At 44.3% G+C, this 14,154-nt stretch overlaps 1 protein-coding gene across 1 annotated transcript; it reads right to left on the bottom strand.

The window, feature by feature from the left end:
- Positions 1 to 1,697: 1,697 nt before the first annotated feature.
- LOC110521618 (phospholipid phosphatase 6) lies at positions 1,698 to 7,351 on the bottom strand. Its single transcript, XM_021599299.2, has 2 exons — positions 6,487 to 7,351; positions 1,698 to 3,400 (listed from the first exon to the last, which is right to left on the bottom strand). The coding sequence occupies exons 1-2, from the start codon at positions 6,977 to 6,979 to the stop codon at positions 3,030 to 3,032; spliced, it is 864 nt and encodes a 287-aa protein (XP_021454974.1). The 5' UTR covers positions 6,980 to 7,351; the 3' UTR covers positions 1,698 to 3,029.
- Positions 7,352 to 14,154: the final 6,803 nt, after the last annotated feature.

The following is a 14,154-nucleotide window of genomic DNA, read 5'->3' as shown; positions in this document are numbered from 1 at the left end:
CTTCTGTGAGCACAGAGAGAGAGGAAAAGACAGTAAAGAGAGAATGAGAAAAGAGAGACAGCGAGAAAAATATTAAATAGAGTGAGGATGAAAGAGAGAGACATGGCTAATAAGCTGCTCCTCCATATTTAATCAGAGCGGAGGTGTTTGAGTGGTTGGTCTCAACACACACCTCTTCCCAGTTTCTCTCAGCTACAGCATAATCCACTCATCTGAGAGGAGATGAGAGGAGGACAGGAGAGAGAGAGAGAACGAGGAGAGAGAGAGAAAACGAGAGAGAGAACAAGAAAGAGAGAACGAGAGAGAGAGAAAGACTATTTATTATTAATCCGAGTCAACAATAGACTGTTGATTAGTGTCTGTGCGGGATATTTACAATGTGCCATCAACAACAGCCAAACGTCAATACCTGCTATGGCATAAAATTGCTGCTGTCTGTGTAAACACACAGAAACACATTGTAAACACCCAGGACAGCTGAGAACTGGCTCACACGCACATTGCACCAGAGAATGTACATTCATAGAGATTGGAGGCCATGGTGCAGGTGCACCAGAAGTCAGAGCAGAGAGCAGTTTAGCAGTAGGGCAGTTAAGGACAGGGTGCAAAGTACTTCGCCACAAGATCCACCCCACACCCAACTTTTGTTCAGGGCACACAGCATGATTACACCATTACTACAGCTGGCCTCACTCAGTAAAATGTCTGTGTGTGTCAGTTACACCTGTAAACAAAACAGTACAGAAGAAAACAGCAAACCGTCTTTGACATTCACTGTGTGTTCTCTTCCTGAAAGGTAAAAAAGTCTATTCTACTTCAATCTCTGGGCAAGAACTAGAAAACCTGCCCGCTCTCCTGTCTTCCCTCCAACCTGTTCAACCGGTTGCAACCCTGGCCGTTGCACAACTAATCAGACAGTCACAATAAAGCTTCAACTCTCAATGCTGATATGAAGAGGATCACTATGTACCTCCAGGATGACGTCTCAGAGCCATGGATACGGAGAGATGACGTGGTCTGGTCAGCCTAGCCAGAGGTTTAACACATTAAAAGGTCATGGAATAATCAACTACAGGTTTGATGTCAGCGTTGCTGTTAAGTTGTTGGGGAACCTAATCTGGAGTGAAAACCATGCCTCCTGTCTCTGGTTAAACCATCCTCACCAGGTAATTATTATTGAGCATGCAGCAATCTGTAGAAAACTGGAATTATTTCTCAAGACCCGCAAAAACCCATTCAGGGTATATATACTGAACAAAAATAAAAATGCAACATGTAAAGTGTTGGTCCCATGTTTCACAAGCTGAAATAAAATATCCCAGAAATGTTCCATACACACAAAAAGCTTATTTCTCTCAAATTTTGTGCACAAATGTTTACATCCCAATTAGTGGGGATTTCTCCTTTGCCAAGATAATCCATCCACCTGTCAGGTGTGGCATATCAAGAAGCTGATTAAACAGAATGATCATTAAACAGGTGCACCTTGTGCTGGGGACAATAAATGGCCACTAAAATGTACAGTTGTGTCACACAACACATTGCCACAGATGTCTCAAGATGGAGCATGCAATTGGCATGATGATTGCAGGAATGTCCACCAGAGCTGTTGCCAGATAATTAAATGTTAATTTCTCTACCATAAGCCACCTCCAACATCATTTGAGAGAATTTGGCAGTACGTCCAACCGGCTTCACAACCGCAGACCATGTGGCCTGCCCAGGACCTCCACATTCAGCTTCTTCACCTGTGGAATCGTCAGAGAACAGTCACTGGACAGCTGATGAAACTGAGGAGTATTTCTGTCCATAATAAAGCACTTTCGTGGGGAAAAACATATTCTGATTGGCTAGGCCTGGCTCCCCAGTGAGTGGGCCTGGCTCCCTTGTGTGTGAGCCTATGCCAGGGTTCATCAATTAGATTTAGCCGGGGGTCGTTTTTTTTCCTGAAGCGAATGGTCGGCGGGCCGGAACACAATTACAAATCATTTGTAGACTGCAGATTGACTAAACAGATATGTTTGACTAAAACATAATGGTTTCAAACCTGGCTCACATTTGTATAACATCACGTCTCTCTATTATGCGTGGGAATACTTGGGAACAAATTTCTTCAATTAAAATCACTTGGGGCTGATTTCCTTTTTATTTTACACAGTCTTTTGTATCCAACCATGCAAATTCAAAAAAAATTTGCTCAGAAAACTTAGGGGATAAAATGTGTCCGCCTGCCGCCAGTTAAGGAACCCTGGCATATGCCCTCCCAGGCCCACCCATGGCTGCGCCCTTGCCTAGTCATGTGAAATCCATAGATTAGGGCCTAATGACTTTATTTCAATTGACTAACTTCCTTATATGAACTGTAACTCAGTAAAATCGCTGAAATTGTTGAGTTTATATTTTTGTTCAGTGTATATTTCACAGTGGGAAATAAAAAAGACATACCATTCAATTTTCATCCTTACACACCTTAACATTTTAAAATAGGTCAATACAAAATTAATCCTCCATAAAATATGCTCTTTTCAGAGCGACCCGCAGACACCATAATCAATTTAAGTTTTAATCTATTGCTGTCATTTTCCCCTCTAAAAGAACACGTCTCTCTCTCTCTCTCATATCACTGCAGAGCCCCAAACCTCCAAAGCTGGAAGAAGAACAGAAGACTGTATTGGGGGTAACACTACCCCCCCGGCTTATTACACCACATTAATATTCCACACACACTTTTTTTTTCAACAGCGAATTACAGTAGAGTGGAAAGTGTTCCAGGTCTTTGCAGCAGTGCTGTGATGCAGTGTAGAGGAGCATCCTGCTCCTACTGTAGGTGCTTCTGATTGCAGTTCCATGTGGATGGATGATTAGTGGGTGGCAGCCATTGTTGTTGCCGTTGTTAGTCTTGATATGATGAGTTACCACAGTGTCAGTATGGGGCAGGATCAGTCAATGTTTCAAACATATTGAGACAGGGTCTCCCACCAACCACACCCTCTTTAACCCTCCTCAATATCCACTCCTCCTCCTCATCCTCACCCCTGGATGAGTCCCAGCAGCCCCTGAAGGCCCAGTGATGACACCCAGAGCATTTCCACCAGGTTGTACTGCCAGTAGCCCATTAGGAAGCCAAACAGCACGTCGGTCACGTTGTGTCTGCCCAGCAGCACCCGGCTCAGCCCCACCAGACCAGACCACAAGAACACCAGCACCCTGAGGGGTGCGGCCAGGACCAGGTGGGCCAGCAAGAAGCGGGCACACATGGCTGCGCGGGTGGCGTGCCCCGAGGGGAAGGAGAAGCGGTCCACGGAGAAGGTGGCGAACATGTCCATGCGGTTGTGGGACGGGCGGCGCCGACGGACGACAGCTTTCACGATGCCAACCAGGATCAGGTCTATAACGAGAGCTGAGGGGAGGGAGGAGAGAGTTGGGGGGTAAGGGGTGGTTAAAAAGGGAGGTGAGGAGAGAGAGGATGCAGAGTGGGAAGGGAGATGAAAGAGAGATAGACAGTCAGCAAACAGTAGGCCTACACAGCACACAGTTGGAAAACAAACAAATGTATGCACACAGACACTAATGAATACACAGACATCCAGCATTAGCAGCAAAACACTTTGCACACACTAATAATATCCCATCATCTTTCCACCAAAATAAAAAAGAACTAGGACAACTATTTTTCCCCTGGGACAAGTGGATTGATTGAGTGTCATCTCTCTCCATCCTACAAACCGTAAAGGGATCATGAACAAGCTGTGGCTGATAATAAAGTAATCTTAATTCTAGCAGACATCATTGTGAGACACCATTAACCTCTACACCGGTTTGATTCTCACCTTTTCCCACACATCACGCTGTCTCACACACAGACACACATGCAGTCTCACACACACATTCTGTCACATACACACACAAGCTCAGTGACAGCTTTGGCCTTTTGCCAGAGAGAGGAGAGAGCTGCGGTCTTCATCTTAGAGGTGTCCTCCTCTGGGCTGTAAAGGAGCAGCTGTCTTTGGCTCCTGCAGCTCCTCTGGCTGCATCACACTACCACTGACTACCACTCAGTCGGCACACGCTGCTACTGTACTGATCAGACCCCGTATACTGCAGGGTCATTCCATGTCATTTCAGCACACCATGACACCCAGCATCTCAGATTGTTCTGAAATTGTTTCTATAGTTCGAAACAGATAAGATTAGCATTCCTGAAACAATATTTTGTTGAAATATAATTTGATCATTTGAAATATAGCTAATGGATTGGACCCAATTTGGCCATTTTAAATGATAGGACTCATATAATATTCAATAAGTATAGCACATAACATCCAATTTGGACAAAAACAATGAGTAAGACATGAGGATTCCAAAGAGTTGGTCAAAAGACACCCATGGACTCCCCATAACAATGCCAACAACAAGTATCACAATATCACTTCTCTGTGTTCTCTGAGTATTGTTTCTTCATCCTACGTGACACATTCTCAGTGAGTTTTATATTTTTCCCCCTGTTCAGAAAAATTAGTTGCTAGGTTTATGTCCCATCCTACATCCTGATATTTAAAGCATCCCCACAATGTTAAAGGGATAGTTCACCCAAATCCCAAAAGGGACATCAGCAACCCATGCTTTGGTTTTGTTTTCCTAGCTACTGTTTTAAATGCTGGTCCATGGTACCTATATCAGCATTTTCATTGGATTTGTGTCAAAAATTCTAAAAACGTTTGCATTTTAAAACAGTGGCAACGTAAACAAAACCATTTAAAGCATGGGTTGCTGTCGTACCTTGTCCATAGACTGCTGACAGGTTAAGGAAACCAATATGTAATTTGAGTCAACTATCCCTTTAACATTGAAGATGTGGGATTATTTTCTTTTATCCCTTAAAAGCAGGAACAGTACTATCTAGTGGTCTGAACTTGGTAATATTAGGATGCAGGAAGGAACATAAACCTGACAACTTGAATGACACATTTATCTGAACAGGAGGGGAAAAAAACATCTCAAATTCACTGAAAATGCATTACAGAAACAATACTCCAAGCCGCAGCTCCATACTACTTGTGAAACACAGAAAACTGATACTGTATACTCGTTGGCGGCTTTTGACTATTTCCTCATGTCTTACTCATTGTTGGAATTTTTGGGGGTCCAAATTGCAATTAATTAACGAATTAGAGATCTAATTATATTTCAACAAAATAATGTTTCAGGAATGCTAATCTTATCTGTTTCTAACTACAGAAATGATTTCAGAACAATCAGATGGTGATTGTCGAAATCCTCTTTCTTGTGCTTTTTGATATGGAACAACCCATGCACACTGCAGAGGACCTCTGGCTGTCTTTCTGGCTGGCTGTTTATTTTTCTGTCTGTCTTTCTCCCTCCCCACCACCACCACCACTACTACTACACAGCAACAGGGGAGATTGTCTGTCTCTTCAAGAGTGCCTGACTGTTTATAGAGCTGGAAAACGCCAGATGACAACTCTCTGCCTACTCTCCCCTGTGTGTGTGTGTGTGTGTGTGTGTACACGTGTATTTCTAGCATTAGCATTGTTAGTGTGTGTGCGTACACGTTTACTCAGTGTGTGTGCACGCATCTGGGATCAGAAGAGTGTGAGTGTGTTTACTGAAGTCCCTGAGTCAGACATCTGAGTTCTAGGTGTCTGTCTGGCTTGGCAACCAGTGTCTGCACCACAATCTACTGTACGACTCAGCTAGGCCTAATCCCAATAATCTCCTAAATATTGCCTCAAGAGGAGAGAAACAGTGGAGGAGAGAAACCAGTGGAGCCCAGGATGAACAGTGGGATGACAGTAACAGGTAAGAAGGAGCTGGCACCGAAGGAAGGAAAGGAAAAACAGAAAGAGATAAGACATAAAATATTGGAGGGAAGGATGAAATTGGTGTATAGTGGGTGTGTCAGCTGTAAGGCTGGACTGGGGTTGATGAGGGGACGGATGCATGCTAATTAGGATAAAGGAGGTGCGGGCCAAATCCTTTCCTTCCCTAATCACACCAGACTTCTCTGTACTGATATTCATCTGAAAGCACGAGATGGGTGAAAAACAACAGGGTGGATGCATTCCAAGGATGTGCATACATCTATCTACCTGTTCTAACATTTTTACAGAAAGACAAGAGAGGAAACCATTTCAGAATATTTCTGTAGACTACCCACAGATCTAATAAAAACACCAACATAGACATTCATTATTTAGAGGTTGAGTATCACGCCTTCCTGGCAGGGTGAGTCAGCGTTTGTGTGTGTGTGTGTGTGTGTGTGTGTGTGTGTGTGTGTGTGTGTGTGTGTGTGTGTGTGTGTGTGTGAGCAGTAAAAATGGCTGGGGATGGAGATGCATGACAATAAGAACAGGAGGAGGCATTCTATGGAGGCAACATAATAGGAGCATTCCGGCTATGTATGGGAGGCTTCCTGTTAGAATGAGGCCATTATGAATAATACAATTAATATGATATCATATTTACCCATGAAGAGGTTTAGCATAACCTCCTGTCCTGCTGCACTGTCAGCCTTGTACAGGCCGTAGGCTGTCCCGACCAGCCATGGTATTCCATGTCCAGAAATCTCTATCAGTTTCATCAATGGTCTAATGCTGCCCCAGGAGGAATCTTCACAGGCACACACCCCCAGCCGCTTGGAAAGCCACAGGTCTATAGCGAGGAGGGAGCTGAGGGCTATCCCGATAAATGAAGGGTTGAGCCGCATACAATCCTCTTCGGGCATGCCTGTGTTGGAGGAGGTGGAGGACCCGGAGCCCCTTCGCCGGGTAGGGCTCTCAGATGCCCGCAGTCTGGCTGCAGCGGTTGGGTCGGAACCCTGCCGTTGGAGGAGAGTGGGTGGAGGGGTTCGGTTCAGCGACATGAACTCGTAGCGTCCGTTGCCGTTGGTGCTGCCACTGAGACCTGCGCTTCCACCTGCGCTGCGATTTGCACTGTTTTTGGTTTTAGGAGAAGGCATTTTGTTTCGTTTCTGGTTATTAAAATCAGGTGTTAATAAATCGAAGGGGACGTTTATCAAAATAAAGGTTTTTGTGCCGCTCAACTCATCGAGTTACAGGTGACAATTTCTCTAACGTCCGCTAACAGTTTCCTGAATTGCCATCTTTGTTTTCTTCATCTTCTTCATCTTCTTCTTCGTCTTCTTTCTTCGTCTTCTTTCTTCTTCTTCTTTTTTATTTTTCTATGGTATATTCTCGATCGCACAATTTAATATACATCCTGCCACCTACTGTGCGGGATGATAGCAAATTATTATTTACAATGACGGCCTACCACAGTCAAACCCTCCCCTAACCGGGACGTCGCTGAGCCAATTCTGCACCGCCCTATGGGACTCCCGATCACAGCCGGTTGTGAAAGTGACAACAGGTTTTTTGAAATATCTTATTTACATAAGTATTCAGACCCTTTCCTATGAGACTCGAAATTGAGCTCAGGTGCATCCTATTTCCATTGATCATCCTTGAGATGTTTCTACAACTTGATTGGAGTCCACCTGTGTTAAATTCAATTGATTGGACATGATTCAGAAAGGCTCACACCTGTCTATACAAGGTCCCACAGTTGACAGTGCATGTCAGAGCAAAAACAAAGCCATGAGGTCTATTGAGTTCTGAGAATATGAAAATATACTTATTCATGTCACTGATGGAGTGCTAAGGTTTAGAGCATGGGTGTCAAACTCTGGCCCGGGGGCCAAATTTGGCCCGCGGGGTAATTATATTTGGCCCGCGAGACAATACCAAATTACTACTAGAGCTGGCCCGCCGGTATTATACAGCGCATTCACCACTAATACTACGAATCCCATAATGCTCTGCTGTTTTCGCGCGCCAATCAGGACAGGACCCAGAAACGCTCTCTCCTCTGTGACAGTAGTCATAGCAACATAGACACTACAACTGTCAGCGAGCTAACCCTTCCCAAAAATGGCGAAAAGAAAGGCAGAAAACAGGAGCTTTCTGGACAAGTGGGAGGCAGAATATCTGTTTACATATGTAAAAGACAAACCTGTTTGTCTTGTTTGTGGAGTCAACGTGGCTGTAAGTAAGGAGTACAACATTAGACGACACTATGAAACGAAACACCATGACAAATACAAGGACCTGGACATGACTCAAATGAGCCAGAAAGTAGAGGAGATGAAAATAAGTTTGGTTTCACAACAGAATATGTTTAAAAAAGCCACATCACAAAGCGAGACTGCTGTAAAGGCTAGTTATATAGTGGCAGCAGAGATCGCAAAATCAGCCCGGCTCTTTAATGAGCGAGAGTTCATGAAAAAGTGCATGATGAAGGTTTGTGACCTCGTATGCCCAGAGAAAAAACAAGCATTTTCAAACGTGAGCCTGAGCAGGAACACAGTAGCTGATCGCACATGTGATCTTGCCACCAATCTGTATGACCAGCTGATGGAAAAGGGAAAAGATTTTGTTGCGTTCTCCCTCGCTGTGGATGAGAGCTGCGACGCATCTGATACTGCTCAGCTGTCAGTCTTCATCCGTGGAGTGGACTCAAATCTGTGTGTTACGGAGGAGCTATTAGGATTCAAATCAATGCATAACACAACCACAGGAAATGAAATCTTTGAGGAGGTTTCCAAATGTGTAACTGAAATAAAGCTGCCGTGTGATAAACTCGTTGGATTAACGACAGATGGTGCGCCAGCGATGTGCGGTAAAAAGAGTGGACTGGTGGGCATGGTTCGGGAGAAGATGCGGGAAGAGAACTGTGCAGGTGAGCTAACTGTTTACCACTGCATCATACATCAGGAAGCACTGTGTGCCAAAGCCCTAAAGATGGAACATGTTATGACCACAGTAACACAGGTAGTTAACTTTATAAGAGCCAAATGTCTAAATCACCGCCAGTTTAAATCTTTTCTGGAGGAGTGTGGTTCGGAATACGCAGACGTGCCGTATCACACAGAGGTGAGATGGCTAAGCAGAGGAAAAGTACTGAACAGATGTTTCGAGCTGCGTGAGGAAATATGTCAATTCCTGGAAACCAAAGGGAAGGATACAGCAGAGCTCCGGGAGCAAAAGTTCCTGTGTGAGCTGGCCTTTCTCTGTGACATCTCGAGCCATCTCGATGCGCTGAACCTGCAGCTTCAGGGGCGGGGGCGCATCATCACAGACATGTACGCTGCAGTGAGGGCCTTCAAAACTAAACTGTGCCTGTGGGAGAATCAGATGCTGCAAGGAAACCCTTGCCATTTTCCTTGCTGCCAATCCATAAAAGCGCAGATCTCTACCGCCGTGTTCCCATGCGCACAGTTTGCTGAAAAACTCAGTGTTCTCGCCGCTGAGTTTAGCCGGCGATTTGCCAACTTCGATGCCCAGAAATGCAAGTTTGAACTGCTTAGTAATCCCTTCGCAGTTGATGTGGAAAATGCACCAACCAACATCCAAATGGAGCTGATTGAACTCCAGTGCAACGACACGCTGAAGTCAAAGTATGATGCTGTGGGCGCCGCACAGTTTCCACGGTTCATCCCTGACACAATGCCTCAGCTCCGCACCCAAGCTGCTCAGATGCTCTCCATGTTCGGCAGCACTTATCTATGCGAGCAACTTTTCTCCTCGATGAAGATGACCAAAACAACTCACAGGAGACGTCTGACTGATGAACATCTTCGCTCGATACTGAGGATTTCTTCAGCTCAGAGCTTGAGCCCAGACATTGATGAACTAGCATCCAAGAAGAGATGCCAGGTATCTGGCTTGGACACATCAGATTAGACCAGTGTGCAATAATTAACGTTTTCTTTATGCACTTTTTCTTGCTACAAGGCATGGGCTTGAATGGTTGATTGATTTATTATCATTTCATTTGTAAAATTATTAGCCAGTGGAAAAAGTTTATTTTGGTATTTAAATCAGAAGGCTGCAAATAGAAAAGAGGCATACAATTTTTATTTAAATTGTATTTATTTAATAAATGAATGCCATTGATGTGTTTTTTCATTTGAAATTCGATTTTGCATGTCTCCACTATTAAATTATATATTGTATGGTAATAAGCGATGCTTGTTCCATATTCAATGTTAAAGCAAAACTTGTTTGGGTCCATATTAAAAGGTTAATTTGTTCAATGTTGGCCCGTGACTTTGTTCAGGTTTTACATTTTGGCCCACTGGGTATTTGAGTTTGACACCCCTGGTTTAGAGGGTCTACACCAGAAGCTAATGGTTATAGGAGGAAGGTATATAGTGTGGGCAACTAAGCTTGGAATGTGTTGAGTGCAGGGAAGAGATTACACGTAGAAGGCATTTGATAAGGGGAGACGGGTGGAGATCTTAGAAACTAACAATGTCACTGAGGGAGAGAGGGTAATGTATAACGTTTACATTATGTCAGGATATGTTATTGTTAGCCATCAGGGATCCCCTGGGAGGAGAAGAGACACAGTCTGGTATCAATAACCATGACAGCCTTGAGTTCAGGACGAGCGAACACTGGGGTAGAGGTCAGGTTAGATGAAGTGAGGAAGAACAGATATCACTAAGGTTCTGTCTAGCAACACAGATGCATTGGCTGTTCAGTTGTGGAGGAAGAGACTCAGCCTAGGAGAAAGGGTTAAATATCAGTGCTTGTGTGAAATGTTTTTTGTCTGAATTACAGCTGTATCGACCCATTGGGAAAAATTCAACTTGGTTAAGTTGACTAGTGTCCGTGAGTTATTTACTCAAAATTAGAACCTAACAGGTCAAAGGAATTGTCCGTAGAGCTCAGAGACAGGGTTGTGTCGAGGCACAGATCTGGGGAAGGGTTCCCAAACATTTCTGGAGCATTGTAGGTCCCCAAAAACACAGTGGCCTCCATCATTCTTAAATGGAAGAAGTTTGGAACCACCAAGACTCTACCTAGAACTGGCCGCCCGGATAAACTGAGCAATCGGGGGAGAAGGGCCTTGGTCAAGTAGGTGACCAAGAACCCAATGGTCACCCTGACAGACCTCCAGAGTTCCTCTGTGGAGATAGGAGAACCTTCCAGAAGGACTTATGGTAGAATGGTGAGATGGAAGCCACTTCTCAGTAAAAGGCACATGACAGCCCGCTTGGAGTTTTCCAAAAGGCACCTAAAGGATTCTCTGCTCAGATGAAACCAAGATTGAAATATTTGGCCTGAATGCTAAGCATCATGTCGGAGGAAACCTGGCACCATCCCTACGATGAAGCATGGTGGTGGTAGCATCATGCTGTGAGGATGTTTTTCAGCGGCATGGACTGGGAGACTATTCAGGATCGAGGAAAATATGAATGGAGCAAAGTACAGTGTTCCTTGATGAAAACCTGCCCTGCTAGAGCTGCCCCAGTCAACTGTAAGTGCAGTTGTTGTGAAGTGGAAACATCTAGGAGCAACAACAGCTCAGCCGCGAAGTGGTAGGCCACACAAACTCACAGAAAGGTACCGCTGAGTGCAAAAGCGTGTAGCGTGTAAAAATCGTCTGCCCTCGGTTGCTTCACTCACCGAGTTCCAAACTAGCTCTGGAAGCAACGTCAGCACAATAACTGTTCGTCAGGAGCTTCATGAAATGAGTTTGCATGGCCAAACAGCCACACAAAAGCCTAAAATCACCATACGCAATGTCAAACGTCGGCTGGAGTAGTGTAAAGCCCTCTGCCGTTGGACTTTGGAGCAGTGGAAATGCGTTCTCTGGAGTGATGAATCACGCTTCACCATCTGGCAGTCCGACGGGCGAATCTGGGCTTGGCGGATGCCAGGAGAACGCTACCTGCCCGACTGCATAGTGGCAACTGTAAAGTTTGGTGGAGGAGGAATAATGGTCTGGGGCTGTTTTTCATGGTTCGGGCTACCACCTCAGTTCTAGTGAAGGGAAATCTTGGTGCTACAGCATACAATGACATTTTAGACAATTATGTGCTTCCAACTTTGTGGCAACAGTTTGGGGAATGCACGTTCCTGTTTCAGCATAACAATGCCCCCGTGCACAAAGCGAGGTTCATACAGAAATGGTTTGTCGAGATCAGTGTGGAAGAACTTGACTGGCTTGCACAGTGCTCTGACCTCAACTCCATCAAACACCTTGGGATGAATTGGAACACCGACTGCAAGCCAGGCCTAATCGCCCATCAGTGCCCGACCTCACTAACGCTCTTGTGGCTGAATGGAAGCAAGTCTCTGCAGAAATGTTCCAACTTCTGGTGGAAAGCCTTCCCAGAAGAGTGGAGGCTGTTATTGCAGCAAAGGCGGAACCAACTCCATTATAATGCCCATGATTTTGGAATTAGATGTTCGACGAGCAGGTGTCCACACACTTTAGGTCATGTAGTGTACATGTTGGCAAGTATCCGGCCAGCAACGTTCACCTGTCAGCGGCAACAGCTTTCACAGGCTCATCATTTGTACAAATACAGAAGGTAAAACACTTCATTATTTTGATAAATTGTTTCACAATTGGGTTATCAAATTTGTGTAAACTGACATTATTTTCTACTTCTTAGATGCATATAATGTCCAGGGCATAACCTATTCTGGTGGAACCAACCTGATCACTGTGTTCACCATTCTATTTCACTTCACATCTTATGATATCTTTTTGTGAAAAAGAAAGGTGAACGCAGTGATAAGGTTGGTTACACCAGGCTAATCATAACCTCCATTGGTAATGTAATCAGTGGTGTGTGTCTTTATGTGTGACAGACCAGTATCTTTGATGAGCGGCCAGGAGCTGATCCATGCTCATCAATGGGGCTCTGGCAAAGAGCCTTCATCCCCACCTCTTTCTTGCCTGCTCACCAACCGTTGTCCATGGAGAGAACAGAATTAGTTAAGTCTGACTTGTTCAAACTTCAACATAGTATATGTTAGTGTCAGATATCACTTATCCCTAACTGCCACTGGTAATAGAACAATGATGGTGTGTATGTGTTCACAGATACATGAGATGCAGAGAGGCCTGGCACTCAACACATCCACTCAACACATTCACAATGAGGTGATTACCAGTAGTACAGTACAACACACATGTCCAGTAATAGCAACACCCTTTTCATTCCATGTGTCACTGCTGAACTCTGCCTATTTCTACAGATGGACAGGAGGTGCTTTTGCCAGACGGCAGCCTCAGTCGTTTGATGGGGAGACCATAATTGAGTAGGTTTTATCTGACCTGTTTGAACTTCAGCATTGTGCCTGTTTGTGTGTCATATATTACCAATCCTAACTGCCATAGGTAGTCGAACAGTGACTATGTGTGTATGTGTTCACAGAAACATGCATGGGGCAAACCTTGTGTATTGTGCACCAGGATCAGGGAACATGGGGAAGGTAGCCCTACTACCACTAGACAAAATGCCAATAGGCACAGTATCTGTATCGGCTTGGAATAACAATGAAAGATGAAAGGTGCACATCAAATAAAATAAATGTTTTGTAACATATACATGGTTAGCATATGTTAATGTGAGTGTAGCGAAATGCTTGTGCTTCTAGTTCCGACCATGCAGTAATATCTAACGCGTAATCTAACAATTTCCCCAGAACTACCTTATGCACAAGTGTAAAGGAATGAATATGTACATAATGATATATACAGTGCCTTGCGAAAGTATTCGGCCCCCTTGAACTTTGCGACCTTTTGCCACATTTCAGGCTTCAAACATAAAGATATAAAACTGTATTTTTTTGTGAAGAATCAACAGCAAGTGGGACACAATCATGAATTGGAACGACATTTATTGGATATTTCAAACTTTTTTAACAAATCAAAAACTGAAAAATTGGGCGTGCAAAATTATTCAGCCCCTTTACTTTCAGTGCAGCAAACTCTATCCAGAAGTTCAGTGAGGTTCTCTGAATGATCCAATGTTGACCTAAATGACTAATGATGATAAATACAATCCACCTGTGTGTAATCAAGTCTCCGTATAAATGCACCTGCACTGTGATAGTCTCAGAGGTCCGTTAAAAGCGCAGAGAGCATCATGAAGAACAAGGAACACACCAGGCAGGTCCGAGATACTGTTGTGAAGAAGTTTAAAGCCGGATTTGGATACAAAAATATTTCCCAAGCTTTAAACATCCCAAGGAGCACTGTGCAAGCGATAATATTGAAATGGAAGGAGTATCAGACCACTGCAAATCTACCAAGACCTGGCCGTCCCTCTAA

Source organism: Oncorhynchus mykiss, chromosome 30 (genome assembly GCF_013265735.2).
Source record: "Oncorhynchus mykiss isolate Arlee chromosome 30, USDA_OmykA_1.1, whole genome shotgun sequence".
In the NCBI taxonomy this organism is placed as follows: Eukaryota; Metazoa; Chordata; class Actinopteri; order Salmoniformes; family Salmonidae; genus Oncorhynchus; species Oncorhynchus mykiss.
The sequence above is the reverse complement of the archived record's forward strand: the minus strand, read 5'-3'. Positions and strand labels throughout refer to the sequence as shown.